The sequence below is a fragment of the Balaenoptera borealis genome, assembly GCF_965194805.1.
Source record: "Balaenoptera borealis genome assembly, chromosome: 6".
NCBI lineage: Eukaryota > Metazoa > Chordata > Mammalia > Artiodactyla > Balaenopteridae > Balaenoptera > Balaenoptera borealis.
In genome coordinates this window covers 117,111,362-117,131,124 of record NC_138863.1, presented here as the reverse complement: position 1 = coordinate 117,131,124, position 19,763 = coordinate 117,111,362, and the positions used below count along the sequence as shown (strand labels likewise).

General features: G+C 36.3%; 1 protein-coding gene across 1 annotated transcript in view; it reads right to left on the bottom strand.

Moving 5' to 3' along the window:
* DPP10 (dipeptidyl peptidase like 10) overlaps window positions 1-19,763 on the bottom strand; it is a 676,003-nt gene that overhangs the window by 104,736 nt on the left and 551,504 nt on the right. The window contains exons 8-9 of the mRNA XM_082397857.1: window positions 16,267-16,387; window positions 5,909-6,063 (exon numbers count right to left, since the gene is read on the bottom strand). Coding sequence (XP_082253983.1) covers window positions 5,909-6,063; window positions 16,267-16,387 — 276 coding nt within the window. The remainder of the gene's footprint in view (window positions 1-5,908; window positions 6,064-16,266; window positions 16,388-19,763) is intronic.

Genomic DNA, 19,763 nt, shown 5'->3' with positions numbered 1-19,763 from the left:
CAGAATAAATAACAGAATTGGCTACTTGTGGCTCATTGTGTTTCTAAACAATACACCAGTATCATTGTGGTGTAGCTGCTTTGTGAAGAGAAGACCATGGGAGATATACAGAGAAGGACAAGGAAATTAAAAGTGAGTTGAATTAAAAGACCTGACACAAATCTAAAGGGAATGATAACACTGATTTAAAGATACCAAAGAAAGATTCATGTTCTAGGAACTGGTACTGACAAAACCCAGAGTTAAATCAGGAGCAGAAGCAACGTAATGCATCCCACCAATAATCAGTAATCGCTCCTCAAGAATGTTTTGTGAAGTTATTAAAAATAACGGACATGGAGTGGAGGGAGGAGGGATGAATAGACGAAGTAACAGGATTTGTAGAGCAGTGACAAACACTCTGTGTGTTTCATTACACATATGTCCAAAACCATAACGCACAACAACAAGATTGAACTGGAATGTAAACTCTGTACTTTGGGTGATTATGATGTGTCAATGGAGCTTCATCAATTACATCAAACACACAACTCCGATGGGGGACGCTAAGTGGGAGCTGGGGGTATATGGCACAAATAACTTCCTTCCCCTCAAGTTTGCTATGAATCTTAACCTGCCCTTAAAAAATAAAGTCTTCATTAAAACAATGACTAGCACATCTGTGGGAGCATATCACACACATCAGAAGTTTGATCCAAAGAAAGGAGTCCAGAAAGGCTTTCATTTTAGAGATGCAGTGACTATAAAGAGAGATTATGAAAATGGTTCATATGATAAAGGGCTTCCTGGAAGATAAGCTATGAGCCTGCCTCACAGAGAAGGCTCAGGTGTCAAATTTTGTAAAGCTTTTTATTGCTCTAAAACCCTCCAGTGCTTGGGTTCATCTGTCTTGGGCAATTTAGCCTTCTACCTCATTTAGGAGGTCCCTTTCACATCACTTTTGTTTTAATTCAACTGCCATGTTTCTCCCTGAAGGTATTGGTCTTTCTCTGTATTTTTTGAGTCTAACCATTTCTCTAGCTTGATCAGGTATGTTAAAATTTAGAGCTGGGGCAGAGTATTTAGTAGTGTCATTCAAAGTGCTTTTTTTAAACCAGCAGCATCAATTAGAACCATAGAAACACAAATTCATGGGCCCCAAACGGACAGACCTATATTCAGACCCAGAATCAGAATCTTTGGGTGTGGACCTAAAAATCTGTGTTGTAACAGGATTTCCAGATTATTATAATTAGTATGCAAATGTTGCTAAAACACTGATATATGTGCATATATCTATATATAGATATATAGTACTGCTCAGCAGTTATTAAAGGTGAACTTGCATGAAAATCATCCAGAGGGCCTGGAAAGCTGATTAAACCACTGACCACTGAGGCCTACCACCAGCATTTTTAATGTCTAGATGGGACATGAGAATTCACATTTCTAATAATTTCCCAGATGAGGCTGATATTGATGGTAAAAGGGCAACATTTTGAGAACTGGTTCAGTTTAATCTATGAATCAGAGAAATCTGGGTTCAATTTTGACTGTTATTTATTGGATATGGACCATGGACAGGATGTTAAAGATCCTCAAGTATTATTTTATTTGATTCTCAAAAATGAGACATTTCTCTGAGAATATGTCACAGTCAGAAGTTTTGAGCCAAAGTAGTTTTCCTTTCAGTGGAAAAAACCATCTCATACTTTTGTTATATGGACTAACAAAAAAGATGATTTTCAAAAGTGCCAAAAAATAGTATATACTTAATTACATAATTAATTAACTCATGAATTAAAAATAATGGTTAGACTGATTTTTCTAGTGAGTGAAAAACTGTTCATATTTTTTATCTTTCAAAAAACTGATTAAAGAAAAAGAGAAATTAAATTAAATTTAATCAATTTTTATGAATTCTTATCAGTGATGCCTAATTTTATGACATACTTTGTCAAAGATATACACAGTTATTACCACATATTAAGGCAGTTTTTTTCAGGTCTATAGGACTGTACAGGATCACTGGTATCCCAATTAGCTTTCACATGAAAACAAATTAAAAGTTGTGTACACACCATGAGTCTAAAAGTCCATGATTCAAGTACAAGATAAAGTTAGAAAGCCATTACTATAACAAAGCATTTATGAAAAATGCCAACTAATTTATTATATGAATTTAAAATACCTTCAGATTCAAATAAAAGAAAGGTTTGGAGCCATCATTAAACAAGAGGATCACTGATAAATGAAAACATAACCACTTAACATCCGTTTGGTTCAAAGGCAATGCAAGTTTGTTATCTCCCTCTGAATCTGTATGAAATTACTGGAACTGAAAGAAAGTAAAGAAATGAAAACATCTAAAAAAAAAAGTTGTGTACACCTATGGTCAGTTTTAGACAAAAACCAAACATTAAGCTGTTTCCAAAATTCAGCTGTCTAGCATTCTATAATCTCAATTTGCTTTCTTTCCTTGGAGTTTTGAAATTAAGTGCACATTGCAAGTTCATTTGTACCCTTTAATATTTGAATTGTTTCAATAGTTGCAAATTAGAGGAGTTAATCTATTCGATTTCTAACAGTCTAATTTGCTACAAAGACTGCAAACCTATAGAATCCTTCCTCTATGATTCTGAAACACAAGCCTCAGTAATACTTAACCTTATTTTGCTGGCAACCAAACTGTCATTAAACAAGATAATGTTTTAACTACGAAGATTAACCTGAGTTGCTGAGATAGAACTGTGCATCTTTTTTGTGCTGAATTGCTAATGATAGGGTATTTTATGAATTCTGAATTATGCTGAATTAAGCAAAATACAAATATATTTGTTTAGTGTAAGTATTTCATTAGTAAACCTGACCACATTGGGTATTCGCTGCACTCGTTTTAATCTAGTTTAATTTGAAGCACAATTTAGTGTAAACTCTATGCATTACTTCGATGTCTAAAGCACCACTTTCTGAAAGTTTATCGCATAAGTAAGAACAAATCAAAATAACACACTAGTTAGTGGAAAAACTAACAAACATTTTTTTTAAACCAGAGTAGAAAATAATGAGACTTTGAAAATTCAAGTAATAGACCCAAAATTATTCTGAAATTTATTCTGAGAACAAGGATGAAAACCCAGACCTAGTTTCTCTGAGTCCTGTTGTCTTAAGTACCTGGGCAGATATTTCTACTGACAGCCACCTGAGGACTTGGGATTCTTTCTCTTTGGCCACTATAATATTTGTCTTTATTTTTAATACTTCTCAATGGTAGTCATTAATACACACTCAGGACCTTCATTTTGTATTACGTACATCATGCATTAGATACATCACTTACTAAATATACAGGCTAAGAATGTTACTCATACAGAGCTGAGTCATTTGTAGTTAATGGAGCAAAGAGAGCTCCACATCTATTCGTTAACTTGACGAGATATTTTGATTCCAGCTACATCTTCTGAGATACAAGTTAACCTCTGGTAGTTTTAGAGAGAAAGAGATAGAGAGACAGAATCAATAAATTTGAGTTATTTCTCTGTTCTCTAAATAACTATGACTTTTATAAAAGGACTTAGCCTTTTAGAAGCTTAGTTGGCCCAACTGTAAAACAGAGGCACTTGTGAAGATGGCCGAATGTAGAAAAAAAGTGAAAAGTCTCCCTGAAAATATATAGCATATTATTAGCACACATGATTTACCCATTTAATAAACATTAATATTATTTTATGCTTAGCTTTATTAAGAAATATTAATTAATTAAATAATAACTTACTAAATAAAAACAAATTGTCTAGGTTTGTCAACCCAGTATCTTCTGACTTACTGCTGACTTATTTAGATTTTCTCAGATGTTTCTGAATGTCCATTTGTTTGCCTCAGTCTTGATAAAATTATAAGGCCTAGAGTCTGTAACTTATACAGACTCTATACACCAAGAGTCTGTAACTGAGAAGGCAATTCGAAGATGCAGCTGTTACATATGGCTCTTCTGTGTGAACCCTAAAATCCCCACTCCCCTTGGAAAATGAATTATAGAAAGTGGTCCCCTCCCTGGGGTTGATTTTACTCCCTTTGTGCAATGTACACACTGAACAGCTCTGAGTGACTGTCTTGCTTATTGACATGTGCTTTTCACAGTATGGACCCATTCTTCATTTTGTATTTACATTGTCAGGTGAACTTTCATTATTATAAGTAAATCAAATGGGGTGAGAATATATTTCAAAAATCTTTTAATTTTTTCTCTGGAAAAAAAAAAAACAGGTACAGGTATGCTGTACCCGCACAAACTGTCATACATAAAACATGGCTAAATCTACAACTGGAGAAGACATAAGTACTTTTCTTGGAGTACCATACAAATGTCTTGGGAAATATAATTATTTTGTTGTTAGGTCAAATTGCCACTTTTTCCTGAAGAGCACTGAGTATATGTGCTTTCAGATCTATGTCCAGAGAAGACCATAAAAATAATATTTCAAAATCATGGAATTTGATTCTTCTCAAACCTGCTGTTTTCCGTAGCTGTCAATCAGTCACTCTGTTACTACAACCTATTGGAAGGAAGATAGGATGGGGAGAAAGACAGCACAGAATCTCCCTGAGGAAACAGGCTTTGCAGCCCTGACTCTCCGTATTCACTACTTTCCTTCCTCCTGTCCCCACCTTGGATAACTTGAGTCTTGTGGATGATCGGAAAATGAGGAAAGTCATCCCCCCTGACCACGCCTTCATTGCAGGAGTAGAATAATACACGTGATGGGTAATTTTTCCAGTACTCTGCCCAGTTAAGGTACTGCACAAACTTAAAGGTATAAAACCTATTGTACTTTGGAAACACAAGGTACAACTCACTAAAGAAATGGCTTAATAAAGACTTCTAAATGAAATCAGCAGCCTTCTCTTACCTCATTAAGAGCTAAAATGTATAAACTTGAATTTTAAAAGTTTTCTATAAGGCATCCTTACATGATTAATGCTTGGGCGGGGGACTCACTTTTTTTTGTTTTGTAAACATGGGGAAAATAAACTTTAAAGCAAGAGACCTTAAATAATTAACAGTGACATATAAGAGAAAAACCAATACACTCCAGATGTTTCCACAGCCTGCTTTCAGAGGCCTCACCCAACACTTAAAAATAGTTTTGCTATCTGGGCAGGGTTTCCATACTCGCTTCACTCAATAAAACTATTCCATCTATTCCAGCCATGCCTGGCTATGGTTCTACCCCAGCATTTGATAAAGTATGCTCTGCCAAAATAATACTGGTGCTAATATTAATACTAATAAATTCTCTCTGCTTAGTCTATTCTTTATTGGTGATTCTTTATGTTTAGTCTATTTTTTATTGAGATTCTTTATGCTTAGTCTATTTTTTATTGAGATTCTTTATGCTTAGTCTATTCCTTACTAGAGATTCTTTATGCTGTCTACTTTTTATAGGAGATTTATAACACACATTAACAAGCAGTATATTAAGTGCTCTAAGAAATCATCTGAAAAAAAGCTAGATTTTTTTTTTAAAACTGAGAATTCCCAACTTATTTGACTGTGGCACTTTTTGCTCCTGTATAATAGCTATTAACAGCTCACAGAATATACCTTGGAGAAACTTTTGCCCTGGGATCAATGCTGCTTCTTATGTTTTCTCACCCTCTTTTCAACTAGGAAGGTGAGGGATAAAGAATGAGACCATCAAAGTGAAAGAAATACAGCAAAAGTTCCTGCACCCTTGAATCACCTTTAGCTGTTCATACACAAGCACTGCGCACAGACCACTGCAAGCTCTTAAAATGATGACTCTGTCGACTGGTAAGGGGGCTTATTTTATTCTCCAAAGACAACTTGTTCATGAACCGAGAATACTATCAATCAAGTCACTGGCACACAGAGAAGGGGGACAAACAGCACTTCCACATTACTTACCTTAGGATATGGATACTTCTTTCCTTTGGGATACAAAGCTCCAGTAAACCGGGGGATAACCATGTTAGGCACCAAGGAATCATTTATCATCAGGAAGGCAAGCCTTTCTCCATCTGGTGACCACCAGTGGGCGATGTGAGAATGCAGAAGTTCCTCTAGAATAAACGAGTGTTATTTGAAAACAACTGTAGATGTGGGTTCAGTGACCCACAAACATCTGTCCTTGAAATCTTTATTGTACATAAATATTTTCTATACAGTGTGGTGGATTTTATCAACTTCGTGAAGAATTCTTTATTTCTGAGCTACCCTTTTAATCCCAAGAAAAGAAGATGCAAAGGAAGGAAAGAATAAAGCAGTGAAGTCAGGATTTCATGGATTGTCAACAATGTGAACAGAGGAGATGAAAGCACTATCAGAGTAAAAAGAATGAGAACAGTAATTGAAGACTGAAACATGGCATAAAACCATATTCGTGTCGCTCTTCATTCATATCTGCATTCAATCATATTTCCATCCTCTCATCATCAAACAAGTGGAATACCTACTAGATTCGTTAAACTATTCTAAGTTCTAAGGAAATAAAATTTAAAAAATATACTGGATATCTTTCATGTGACCCCAGATCCACTATCCACTTTTCTACACCTGATTTCTGGCCCAGGACATTAACCTGTATGAACTATATCAAAAGGGCTCCCATGCTCTCTAGAGCATGGCCACTAGGGTACCTTGGCAAGAGATTAGAAGGAGAGTAAAGTCAGCGTATGTATTCCCTTGGCTCTGTCCTGAAATGTCACCTGAGGCTTGTTGTGTGCTTTAAATGATTTCACTCCTCCTATCAATGCAGCCTCATCTACACAATGTCCTCTTTTTGTATCTGATAATGGCTCACTTCTATCATCATAGGGGTGCACACTGGCTGGTTGCTACTAGTCTAGATTATAGTTCTGTCATTTATGGATCCCCTGCACCTTCACCTCTGTAAATTATCTTTTTGTAAATAAAATTAGATTTCAAAATTAGATTTTGAGATTAGGTTGGAGATCTTTGATGTAATAATAACCTTTCTGGGGGGAATTGGGGGTATAGATAATCCATAGCAAGGGATGGAATCATGAATAATCAATTGTCACTGGTGATGACATAGAATAAAATGCAGCTAGAGAGGAAAAGTGTTTGGAGGACAAGTGATTGTGACACCCAGTTGCTCCGAAAATGGCAACGATAAAGATTATAAGTGAAGTTCTTATGAGACCTCAGAGGGATTACATAGGAATAAACAGAAATTGAAATCATGACAACTAAATTAGGAAAACACAAAAGGTCACCATGGCAATTTTGGAGTCCCTCTCTTCTGTAGTTGAAGGGCAGATGTGGCTGAGGTCCGAGAGAACATAGAAAGTGTTGCAGAGGAGCAACACAAATGAGGGTCTCAACTTCACTTGTGTTTTAAAGCTAAGAGAGCAATATTGGTAGAGAAGTATTGGAAGCCTGACAAACAGGCTCAGGACGCTTGGGTAGATGCGTGCAGTACACTTGCTGCTTTCTGGACCAGTCTCATAAATAACACATTTTATAGTAGAATGTCGGCTGAAGACTTTGAACCTCAAAATTTCCACAAGTCTTCTTGCTGACTGAGGCAACCTCTATACAAGGGAGCTAGACCTTCTCTGCATAAAGGCAGAGTGAAAGATTAATTCCTGTAAATTTTAAGAGTCTGCATCCCTAGGGAAAAGGTTAGAGATGTAGTAGCCTGGGATACACTGGAATATCTACTAAAAAGTGAGAAAATTTGTTGGGATTATATTTATTTGAAAGTAAAGAGGGCCTGTACTCTGGATTTTGAAGAACACCGTAAACTACATTCACATGTGCTGACCTGTTTTATTCCCAGGTAACCTGTAAAACTGCCAGTTCTGAGAAGAACCTGAGCAGGAGAGAGCTGTGCAGCAGATCAAGGCCATGGCTCAATCTTTCCTACCATCTTCACCCTGTGACCCAGCAGATACGATGGTAATCCAAGTGTCCTTCCCAAACAGAGATGTTGTGTGAAGCTTCTGGCAATCACCATATGACAATCAGAGCACAGGCATCACAAGCTTTAGGGAAAGGCCATTTTCTCCTGTGCCGATAAATATTCCCCAATTCAAAAGCAGCTCTCTACTGAGCTATGGTAGAAATAATTAGCCTGACCATGGGATACCAAGTGACTATGCAACCCAAACTGTCCATCATGAACTGACTCTTATCTGATTCACTGACCATAAAACTAAACACATACAGCTATATCCCACTGTAAGATAGAAGTGGTTTATATGGAACCGGACTAGAACGTATAAGTGAGCTGCCCATCGTATTGCATCCTCTGCTTTATCCGTTCTCCTTCATTTCACATCGATGCCTCAGGATGCCTATGCCTCTGACACCCTGACATAAGCTGGCAGAGGAGGAGTAAATGTAGGCCTGGATTATGGGCAGGTTTGCGTGATGTACTTGAACACACTGGAACTGGACAGGCTCTGCACTATAATCTTACCCAGGAGTGGCATAAAAAGACTGTAATAAACATAAATCCTCCCAGTTGGAAGACTTTTAAACAAGGTATTTAGTTCTCTACTTCTTGCGGAAGGAGACTTGGCTTGAAGCATAGGTCCATCCAGACTCATGCATAGTAACTAATAAATGGCCACCTGATCAGGGATACGGAAAAGTAAAATTACAGAATTAGTGGCAGGAAGTCTAGGGAAAATAAGTGCATGGACTTGTCAGGAGGGGTAAAAATGTAAAAAATTTGAAGACATTAGTGCCCTGCTTAAGGGCCACCAGAGCACATCCATAGCAGGGGAGGCTCTCAATGACCAGATGGACAGTATGACCGCCGAGCGCATGCCAGCTTGTCTCTGGCTGCCAATGATAGTGATCATTACTAAACCCTTGACATGGCATTATTTCCCAGCAGGCCCAGCGGACTACCTGGTGACAGGTGGATTACATGGTAACTCTTCCATCAAGAAAGGGTAGAATTTTGCCATAACAGAAATCGATACATATTCTAGATATGGATTTGTCTTTGCTGCCTGTAGCCCTCTCAGCACTGCTGTTCATGGACTTACAGAATAACTTATCCATTACCGCAATAACCCACACTATGTCACCTCCAAACAGCAAATATTTTCTAGCAAGAGGAAGGCAATGGACTCAGAATGGCATTCACTGATTTCATCATGCTCCCCACTAGCCGGGCTTGATAGAAGAGTAAAATAGTCTGCTCTACCTCGACTTAGGCACTATTTTTTTGACAACATCCTTGAAGTTGGGATGTTATCCTCCAGATATGAGTGTCCTCCTTAATGTCCACCAGAGTACATCCATAGCAGAGGAGGCTCTGTGTCCTCCTGCATAACCAGGAAGCACAGATCTAGGAGCTAAGGGGTGGAAGTGTAGTGTTCTCTTTCACTATCACATCAGTAATCCACTGGACACAACATTGTTTCTTATCCTCATGATAATGGGCTTGGTGGGTGTAGAAGTCCTACTACCTAAGGAAGGATTGCCTCCAACAAGGAAAACAGTCACAATTCTGTTCCTCTGAATTAGAAGCTGAAATCTTTCCCTGACCATTTTGGGCTCAGTGTGACTGGAAAAATAAACCGACAAAAAACATCATCACTGTGCTGGGTCAATGATTAATATCATCTGCCAGGAAGAACATGTGCCTTTACTATATAAAGAAGGAAAAGGAAGAAGATATTTGGAATTTAGCAGATTCACAAATACCCTTTTGTCTAATTCCATCTCATTTTCCAATTCCACATTTCTACATGCCAATTTCCATTTCAATGGAAAACTAAAATGGTAGCAACCTAATTAAGAAGAGGAAGCAAAGGAATAAGATTTGGCAGGAATAAAGTTTTGGTTTGATGCACCAGGTAAATAACCTATCTAGTCAAAATGCTGACTGAAGGTAAATGGAAACAGGAATGAACAGTTCAGGAAAGGAGTTATGATTACCAATTAAAGCCATATGATAAGTTACTTCTTTTCTTAATGGGGCCATTTCCCCCCAAACCTTATACGAAAAACACAAATATTGGCTGTAAATTTCAGACAGGTATATAACTGGACTAATGTCACTCTACAATGAAATGGTGGCAAATGAGACTTTGTGTGCTCCTCTTCTGGGGCCACAAACTTTTCATTTGAATAATAAGAACACTCCCATGGTGTCTGAGTTTTTTTTAAGTGTGGCCAATATGAAACCAGGCAAATCAAATAAAGAGAAAAAAGTTAGTGCATGGTATTTAGTTTGTTGGTTTCCACCCACGGAAATCATGTGGGTTTCGCTGTCTTCTTCAACCAAAACTCACTGCTTCTATTACTGTGAAAACTCCAGGGCTCCCTCCTTCTAGGCCCTAGTAACAGCTGCCCCCCTTCCCTCTTCAGGTATTAATGGCTAAACCATTACTAGCCACAGGTTGTATATTCCTTGTCTTTTACAAGTGGCCCCTTCATAGATAAAGCTGAATACTATTTTGAATGTGCCATTTTTTTCCAGTAGTGATCCTAACGCTGATTTATTCAAGTAACTTAAAATTCAGGTGAGGAGACATGAGTGAGCCACGTAACACTGAAGAAAAAACATGCTGCTAATTGAGTGCACGTAAACGCTAAGTCTTATAAGACCTGTAGGTACAGAGAGATCAGATTGTGTTGCCCAAAATCAACACTCAGGGTTTCTAAGAAGCAGGTTCTATCCTGGGTGCTGAAGTATGCGTACACAAGTACTTCCCAAGAATAAGAATGGCCCCAATTTGAGGGCACCATTCAATAGAAACTGGACATCATCTACTTTTATTTATTTTAGAGTGATTTATGCCTAAAGTTGTTCCTCACAAAAATGATAAAATAGCAAAGTAGTATATACAAAGAGTTATGTGACTTCCTTCAGGTATATAAAAAAAGCTACCCGAATAGAAAGTAGATAAATAAAAGAATCTTTAATATGCATTTGCTTAAAAGTCCTCTTGAACGAGGCAAACATTCTTTAATTGCAACTAATAGGGACTTTTACTCATGGATTGAAACTTCCTGTAATTATATTATTTACAAACAATGTATTTTTACAAATTGCATTCCATTCCATTTCAATGTAGGCTTGGCTCTTCATTGTCTTTATTACACTGATTTAGAAAATCTCACTGCAGAGCACATGGAGTTCTCAACACATGTGGTTTTATGTCACAGACACTTAAAAATATAGCCTCAACACAAAGCACTCACAGAAAACTAACTCATCTACGACCATTGTGTTCAGATGAACAAGCAATTCCGAAAAGTAAGCTGATTTTATCCGTTTGTAGTTTATCAACTTAGATAGGATTTCCTGAGGATCTACTGTCAGCCCTGTGGGTTTTGGTTGATTTTTTCCCCCTTATTTCCTGTATCTTACTGTCAACTTTCTTGAAAGAATTGTCTATGTTCGTAACCTTCTCACTTCCCACTTACAGCTCCATCCACTGCAGGCTTGCTTCTGGCACCACCAATTGACTGATTTTGTTCCTGTCCAATTCTGGTAGCAAATCAAACAGTAACTTTGGAATTCTCAGCTTGTTTGACCTCCTGAGACTTAGCATTGTTATCACCCTATCTTCCTCTGCCTTCCATGGCTGCACCTCTAATCTTTCTTTCTTTTATATGTCACAGTTCAGTTTTACTGGGATTTAGTAAGTACTCAGTAAATATTTGTTGAATCAATGAATGGATGAATGTGACTTCCTGTGTCTATGAGAAGGCACAAAGTGAATACAGGCAATTTGCATTATTCTCACCAAATAACAAAAAAGCAACAATCCCAATTTGTTGATAAGCATATTGTTTATCTTGTAATTTTTTTCTCTCACCTCTTTATTCTTGTCATTCTTAAAGCTCAATGCAAAAACCATTTCTTCTATAAACCACCCTATATTCCCCCAATGCATCAGAATTAATTCTATTTATACATATATTTAATATGATGACATGTAGTTCTATTTATATTTCTATTTACCATGCTCCAAATGGTTCATTATATAATAGTTGTTTACAGTTTTTCACTCCATTAAGTTGGAAATACCCAAAGCATAGAAACCCATATTCCTCATTGTATTGCTCTCAGATAATGTCTGACAAATATATGTGCTCAATAACGGTTAGATTGAATTTCAAAGAAGGACTCCTTTAAAATACGAGATTCTAAAATATATTTATAAATCTTTTAGGCATGTCAGTTCCATTATTCAAATAATTGAAAGTGACAGTCATTTTTTGTTTCTATTTAATAGATGCAATACTTTGTGGAGATTTTCAAAGTTGTAAACTTGGCAGCTGTGAACTTTACCTTTTTTAAACAAAATATTGATCTGATATTTTGTTTAGTTAAGTTACCACGTTAAATATGCCAATTTATATGAATAAGATTTGAGGTGATTTGTGTAAATTATATTTAAAATGTTTCATTTTGAGCACGATGTTTTATTTTTCTTCTGAACTTCACCAACTCTTTTTTTTTGGGGGGGGGGTGCCGCTCTGCGTGACTTGTGGGATCTTAGTTCCCAGACCAGGGATTGAACCCAGGCCCTTGGCAGTGCCAGCGTGGAGTCCTAACCATTGGACCACCAGGGAATCCCCCATGAACTTCACCAACTCTTTAAAACACAGTATATTTTATTTGCTTTTATTTTCCTTAGGAATTGAGTAATACTAGAAATAGAAACAATTACACTTTTAAAAGACTTTAAAGACTCCACGTCAGTGACTGCGGTTGGGAGCAGCAGGCACGCTCACAGGTTGGCCCGGCCCTAACGCACTTAAAATTTGCCATAAAAACATTTTATTATCTTTTATGTGACTCTTCTAATCTTTTCCTACGATAATTATAGAAGGTAAATTTCAATTTACAAAAAGTAAGTGGAAATGTTACATGTTCCTTCTTGGGTTTCCCACACATGCTAATTCATATTGTAATTGATTTCTGCAAAGTAATAAAAAGGAAATCTCTACACTAGAGTATCACATATATACTGTTGGAGATCACATGCATTTCTAATAGGGAGTACTGCCTTTTCATGAGTATATTGAAGGAAAAGAGAAGGTCTGGATTCTGGGAGGTGCTGACACATTGGACACGCAAAGTGATAGTAAGTGATTAAGGCCCGTGTGGGACTTTTGAACCATAGGTTGGGGATGCCAAGCAAAATGCTGAGGGAAAATCAATGATGTATGAATTGCCTAAATCCCTCTGCCAAACCTTAGCACTTATTCCCTTCGTAAGGTCCGTCCCTTCTCTTGGAAATGAAGCAAGAATTGAGGTAAGTCCATGGACACTAGGGTTCAGAGTCTTTGGCTGATGAAACAGACCAGGGAAATCTAACACCTTAGGTCCATAATGCACGCCATCCCTTAGGGAAGAGCGAAAGGCCCTGCACTGTAACAGGTGGAGTAGCCTAGGACGAAGCACTGACTTTGAAGACGCACATTCAAGTGTCAGCCCTACCCTCGTGAACGCTGAGGTCATGTCCAAGTCACCTATCCTCCCTGAATCATGGTTTCTTCAGTAAGTGATTAGATATACTAGCATCATAAGAATTAACTCACATAGCATATCTGGAATTTCCTAGTATACCTAGAACATATGAGCTCAAAGGATTGAATTTAATTTGAATGGCAAAAACCATAATTTTTCCATTTCCCCCTTTTTGGAAAGTGTCAGACTTACAGGGTCATCCCCAAAACAAAAGTTTTTGTTACCCATTTGTCCTGCTTATCCCTCAACACACTGTTCAGTTTCAGCCCCAATATATAGGTTTTTATTCTCTAATTAAGAAGATAACCTTATTTCCCAAATAGTGGTCTTTAATTTCTCTCCTTATAATTTCCTCAAATATGTAATTCCATAAACTATATGAAGCCTTCCCTAAAGGACAGAGGCCCAAATCTTGATCAGTGTCAAGTCAGTACATTCTACATTGGGTTTACCTCTAGTTGATTCAAAATTTCTTGAATGTTAAGGATCACATTTTGTCACCCAATGTAGCATACTAGCACACTGGGAAGCACCAATGTTCCCGCTAAATTATTCCTCTCCTCCTTGAGTCTACTGTTCCTTCTGATGTCTACTCACTGTGTCTGCCACCACTATTTACTAGTGATCCAAACCAGAAGCCAAAGAATCATTCTTGACTTCTTCAATCCATCTCGTCCATTTGAACACTAAGATCTACCTATTTTACTGCCTCATCAATTTTAGAATCTTCCCTCCTTCTTCCTGCTTTAACCCTAGTCCTCTTGCTCATTATCTCTTGATAGAACATAGAACAAGCCTTATAGCTGCTCACTGGTTCTTTTCACTATTCAATTCCAGCTTTACACTCTAGCCAAAATGATCTATTTATGCGGAAGATCTAATCTTGACACTTCCTTTCCTGAAAAGCTGTATTAGTTTCCCCATTTAATAGTGGAAAAATAATTGAAATCCCAGATAATTTTCAGGGTTACTGCCTCTTGGTTCTTGTTGCCTTCCTTTTCTCAAATTTTATGCCTCAATAATAACAAGCTGATCTTAGTTCCCTGGGCACACACTATGCTATTTAACCCTTCTATGCTTCTTCAAGCTTTTAACTCTTGCTTGGATTTTTCCTTCCTGGTTTCTTCTTCTGTGTTAAACTTCTTATTCTTTGAGGCTCAGCTCAGAGGGTTTCTCCATTAAGAAAATATTTACAAATCCCTAAAATGGGCTAAGTCTGACTCCTTTGTTTTTTCATAGAATCCTGTGTTTACTGTCATTTAGTACTTAGTACACTGCACTGGCATGGTTTCTTCATCTTTCAGGGTCTCCTACAGTACCAAAATATTTTGAACATAAAAGGTGTGTCTTTCCTAGCTCCTCTAGGTAAGAGGTGGTTAATTCTTACTACCTAGATTCTCAGAACTACCAAGGTTTCAAGTTTGTTCCTCACCTGTTTTTTCAATTCATTGGGGCGTCTCAGGCCCCTCTAATAATCCATCATTTTGAAATAAGAAAGCCAGAGTCAGTTTTTGACACTCTCAACCAAAGAACCCTACTAATCTGTTTGTGCATTTCATTTTGTAAAATTTCATAGTATAATTATCACTGATATTTCCACAGTAGGTTCCCCTACTCCTCAGAATAAACTGTGGCTTTTACTATTTGATGCTAGCTTATACACAAAATATATTATAGATATTAATACACATGTACACATATACGTGTAAATCTTGAGGGCTACAATGTCTCTTCCTTAATAATATAGTTCCACCCAGCAACATTTTCCTTTTAATGTAAAGTCCTGAGAGCAGAACTTTGTTTTGTTTCCTGATGTATCTCAGCACTTAGACAAGTACTTGGAACATAGTAGGTCTTCAATAATATCTGTCAAATGAGAGCATGAATGAATGAAATGAATGAATGAATAAGCTAAATGATTTACTTTCTTACATAATTAAAAGTAGCAACTCTGAGCTAGAAAGATTGCATTTGCCAGTACTGCTCAAGAGTAAAATTTATTCTCTGGAAGATTCTTACTTTATAATTTCTAATTTAATAGACTAACTTAGTTTAAATTTTGAGGTATTTTGCCAAGATCAGTTGTAGAGTCTGAAATGTAGGTTTTAAACTCACACTTTGAGTTTTTCCTAGGCAATCTGTACCTATAACTATCTGATAATTGGTACATGATAAAATTGGATAGAGGTTTTCATCACCTGATTCCTTCTTATATTCTCAGCTATTATGAAAACTTGATTCAATAGTTATTATAAATAACTTTTTAGGTAGGGTTTATTGAATATTTTGGTCCCTATACAGTGGTTTTAAAATGTGACAGAATGTTCTTAATGGAAATAACTAATAATTAAGTGGCTTTCATGCACTTTTTGAATAGTAAAGGATTTTGTTTATTCCTTCCCAGACTCAGAAAAATTCAGCATCTAATTCCAGAGTGATGTAAGATGATTATTCACTTTCATTAGTTAAGCATCACCAAAAATAAGATCTATTTAGCCTGAACAAAATGTGTATATGTGTGTGTGTATATGTGATACATATATATATATATATATATATATATATATATATATATATATATATCTCAAACATGGAATTATATAAGTAGATGTAAATCATAACCAGTCAAAACATGAGCAGATGCAAAGATATGAAAGCATGAAGGCAATTTTGAGAGGAAATGAGAGGAAGAAATAGTGCTATAAGTATTGTTATAATTGAACAGATTTTTCTTATAGATTTTGTGTAAAAAAATATCATTTGTATTCTTTTGAAACTAAATCTATTCACTCACCTTCATATAACCAGTCAGCAATTCCATTAAAAATAATTCCTTCTTTTCCAGAAGATGTCAGTCGCAATGAACTACTCTTTATATCAGGTTGATAGTAGATATTATTTTCAAAAATATAAATCTGGATCAGGAAACATGTAAAACAAACAAACCAAAAAACCAAAAATATTAGGAAGCCTTTTTTTAAACTTTCATATTATAGAATAATAACTGAAGAGCTAAGTGTTTTATTATTTGCCTGCTTTCAATTTGTTTTTATTTAATGCATATTTTTTATTGCTTTCAATTATTAATGGCTGTTTCTTTCTCTATCATATAATATCCAGTTATCATTTAGAAATTACATGGTACTAGCTATTGAAGCTTTTAAATCCATGTTTTCAACAACAATGTTTCATCTACTTGATTATCTTTTTCTCATACCACAAGATTGGTTTGGGTTTGAGATAACATTCTGCAGCCTTAAGAGACTGACAACTGTACTAGATGCCATTTTAGTAACAGCAAACAACTCGAAAAACTTCAATTTGGGGTCTTTTACCAAAAAATGCATTGGCGATCAATAAAATAATCTTTAGAGAATGTCTCTGATTCTCTCCGGCTCAACTCACAGATCCACTAATGAAAGGAAACACTGGCAAAATTCCTTCAGATTGATAAGTGGAACACACCTTCCTATGCCTCAATCTTCCCTGGTAATTCTTTCCTAAATAGCATAGCAGTAATAATAACCTTGTGCTTGAGGATTCAAGAAAGAGTTTTAATATGAATACATTACAGAGTCTTACAAAATAATATCAACATCAACATCAGCAACAACAATAGTCCCAATACAGGAACAGCAGTAGAAATTAAACAGTGTCTGTCCACAAAAAATGAACTATCTTTAATAGAGATAATTCAGGATAAAATTATTTATAATTCATTTTAAAATATTTTTAATGCCAAACATTTCAAACTGTTGGTCTGTGTGATATAACTGTCACAGAGCCATGTTTCATCCACTTGTTGCGGGGAGTAGAATATTGTTCAATGAAAGCCAAATTGCTATTTAGATTGACATTCTACTAAGAAGGTGAAAGATGGCCTAGTGCCCATGTGTTCCAGCATGCTATAGGATCATTGCACAAAAGCAGATAGAGCAAACACAAGAACTTCTGAAATAATTGTCTGATTAATCATGAGGTCCTAGATTTTAAACCTTGATGTGCACAATGATGAAGGCAATCTTAATATCCAGAACATTTGATTGATATTCTACTTTGATTCTGGTGATTTGGCAAGCACTTAACAGTGAGTGTATCTAGTTAACCATTCCACTACTACCTGTTGTTTATATTACAGGTGAGGATGACAATAAGAATACGAATTGTTGGGGGTGGAGAGTAAGAAAGATATAATAGGTGTTTAAACATGTGTTTATAATCAGGCAGCCTAAATTTAAAATCCAAATAACTTGGATAATTTGTTTAACCTTTCTATATCTCAATCTTCTCTTTTATAAGATGTGGATGTCTCACACCTACTTTAGAGATCTGATGTGAAGAATAAATGAGATGATGAATGTAGAACATGTAACACATGTGGCTATTGCTAGGAGCAGGGCTGACTTCACGCAAGATAATCTAGTTCAAAAATCTTAAACTTTTTGCAGGCGCTACAGAATCTAAATCAAAACAAAACCTCTACAGCTTCAGCCAATGTGTAAATTATCCCAAACTATTGACTATTAGGTTGATTATATTATGTCGACTATATATTAGGAATAGTTAGTAGAATAGTAATAGCAGTAGGGGTAGTACTATTAGGAGGAGAGGTGGTGGTATTAACAAGTGATATTCATTGCTTTCACTTCATTTAGAAAGTTTTCCAGTGATAAGAATATAGGAAATAAACTTATATTGAAAGTATGTGGGTCCCACTTAGGCAAAAGTTTGAGAACTATATCGCAGGTATCTTAAAACTGGATGGAAGTGTTTTTTTTTATGACTTTCACAACCCCTCATAACTGAGAAATAATATTAACTTTATTGTAGCCATTTAAAGCTTAAACTTTATGTGTTTTGTATACTACCTCCTTTTGCCTTTCACAAACAGTATATGAAATAGGCACACAAAATCGGCTTTACTTGGAGGGAATCCTCTTTTTGTACCATAATATTCTATTAGGACTTGTAAGTGAATAGAAATTCAGATCATCCACACTCATGCTACATAAGTACATGGGACTATTATCAAAAGTAAGGGTGACTTGAGACTTCCCTGGTGGTCCAGTGGTAAAGAATCCGCCTTCCAATGCAGGGCACTCGGGTTCGATCCCTGGTCAGGGAATTAAGATCCCACATGCCACAGAGCAACTAAGCCCACGTGCCACAACTACTGAGCTTGCGTGCCTCAACTAGAGAGACTGCGTGCTGCAACTACAGAGCTCACCCACCCTGGAGCCTGCACGCCACAACAAGAGAAAACCACACACCACAACTAGAGAGAAGCCCACGCACCGCAACGAAAGATCCCGCGTGCCTCAGTGAAGATCCCCCATGCCGCAACGAAGACCCGGTGCAGCCAAAAATAAATAAATAATAAATCTTTAAAAAAAAATAAAAAGGGTGACTTAACCCAATGTAATATTGTTCCAAATCCTCAGCTTTTTGAGAGGAACAAACTCTAAGTCAAAACAATTAATAAAACCTCCACGATTTCAGCAGATGTATAAATGGTTTTGGATACCAAAACCATTGACCAGTAATTACATTTGTATTTGAAGAACAGATTGGATGATGTTCAAAATCCACATCTGTTTCAATGTAAAAGAATAAGCAATATGGAATCAGAATTTTAATGCCATTTGCTGAAAGCTGCAATATCAGGGGATATCCACAAGATCTTTTTTCTGTGGACCAAAAATTAGTGGCTGCCTTTATGAAAATATACATTTATAATCTTTTAAACCCTTTTAAATTACCAAAGTTTTTCCTTGAATTATATTAACTTCACATAATAGTCACAAACTCTCACCACTACTTTAGCAATATAGGAGCTGCAAATATTCCCAGGTACTATCTTGGCACATTGATGAAATTAAGCTGGATCCAAATGGCAATGATCAAGGGCTACGACTAGATTTAAATCACACTGAAAATACGGCAAACACTAATGCCATTTATCCTAATGTTACTGATTAAACTGTCATAATATTTTTGATGCCATCAATCAATTCCTTCAATGAGCCACCTAAACAGTATCACAAATAGAAATGGATAGCTATTTGACCATTTAATTTTTCAGCTAATAGAGCAAGCTGACTACCCACTTTTTCAAAATCCATGGTCTTAGTACACTTACAAAATAATTCAAAATTGGTAAAGTCACAACAAAGGCAACAGGAAGACAGCTGAAATACTATGTGCTGTGACAAACTGAGAAATTTGTAGTAAGTGACCCAGGAAATTATTCTATCAATGTGTTAATTGATATTACTCATTACCAATGATTAA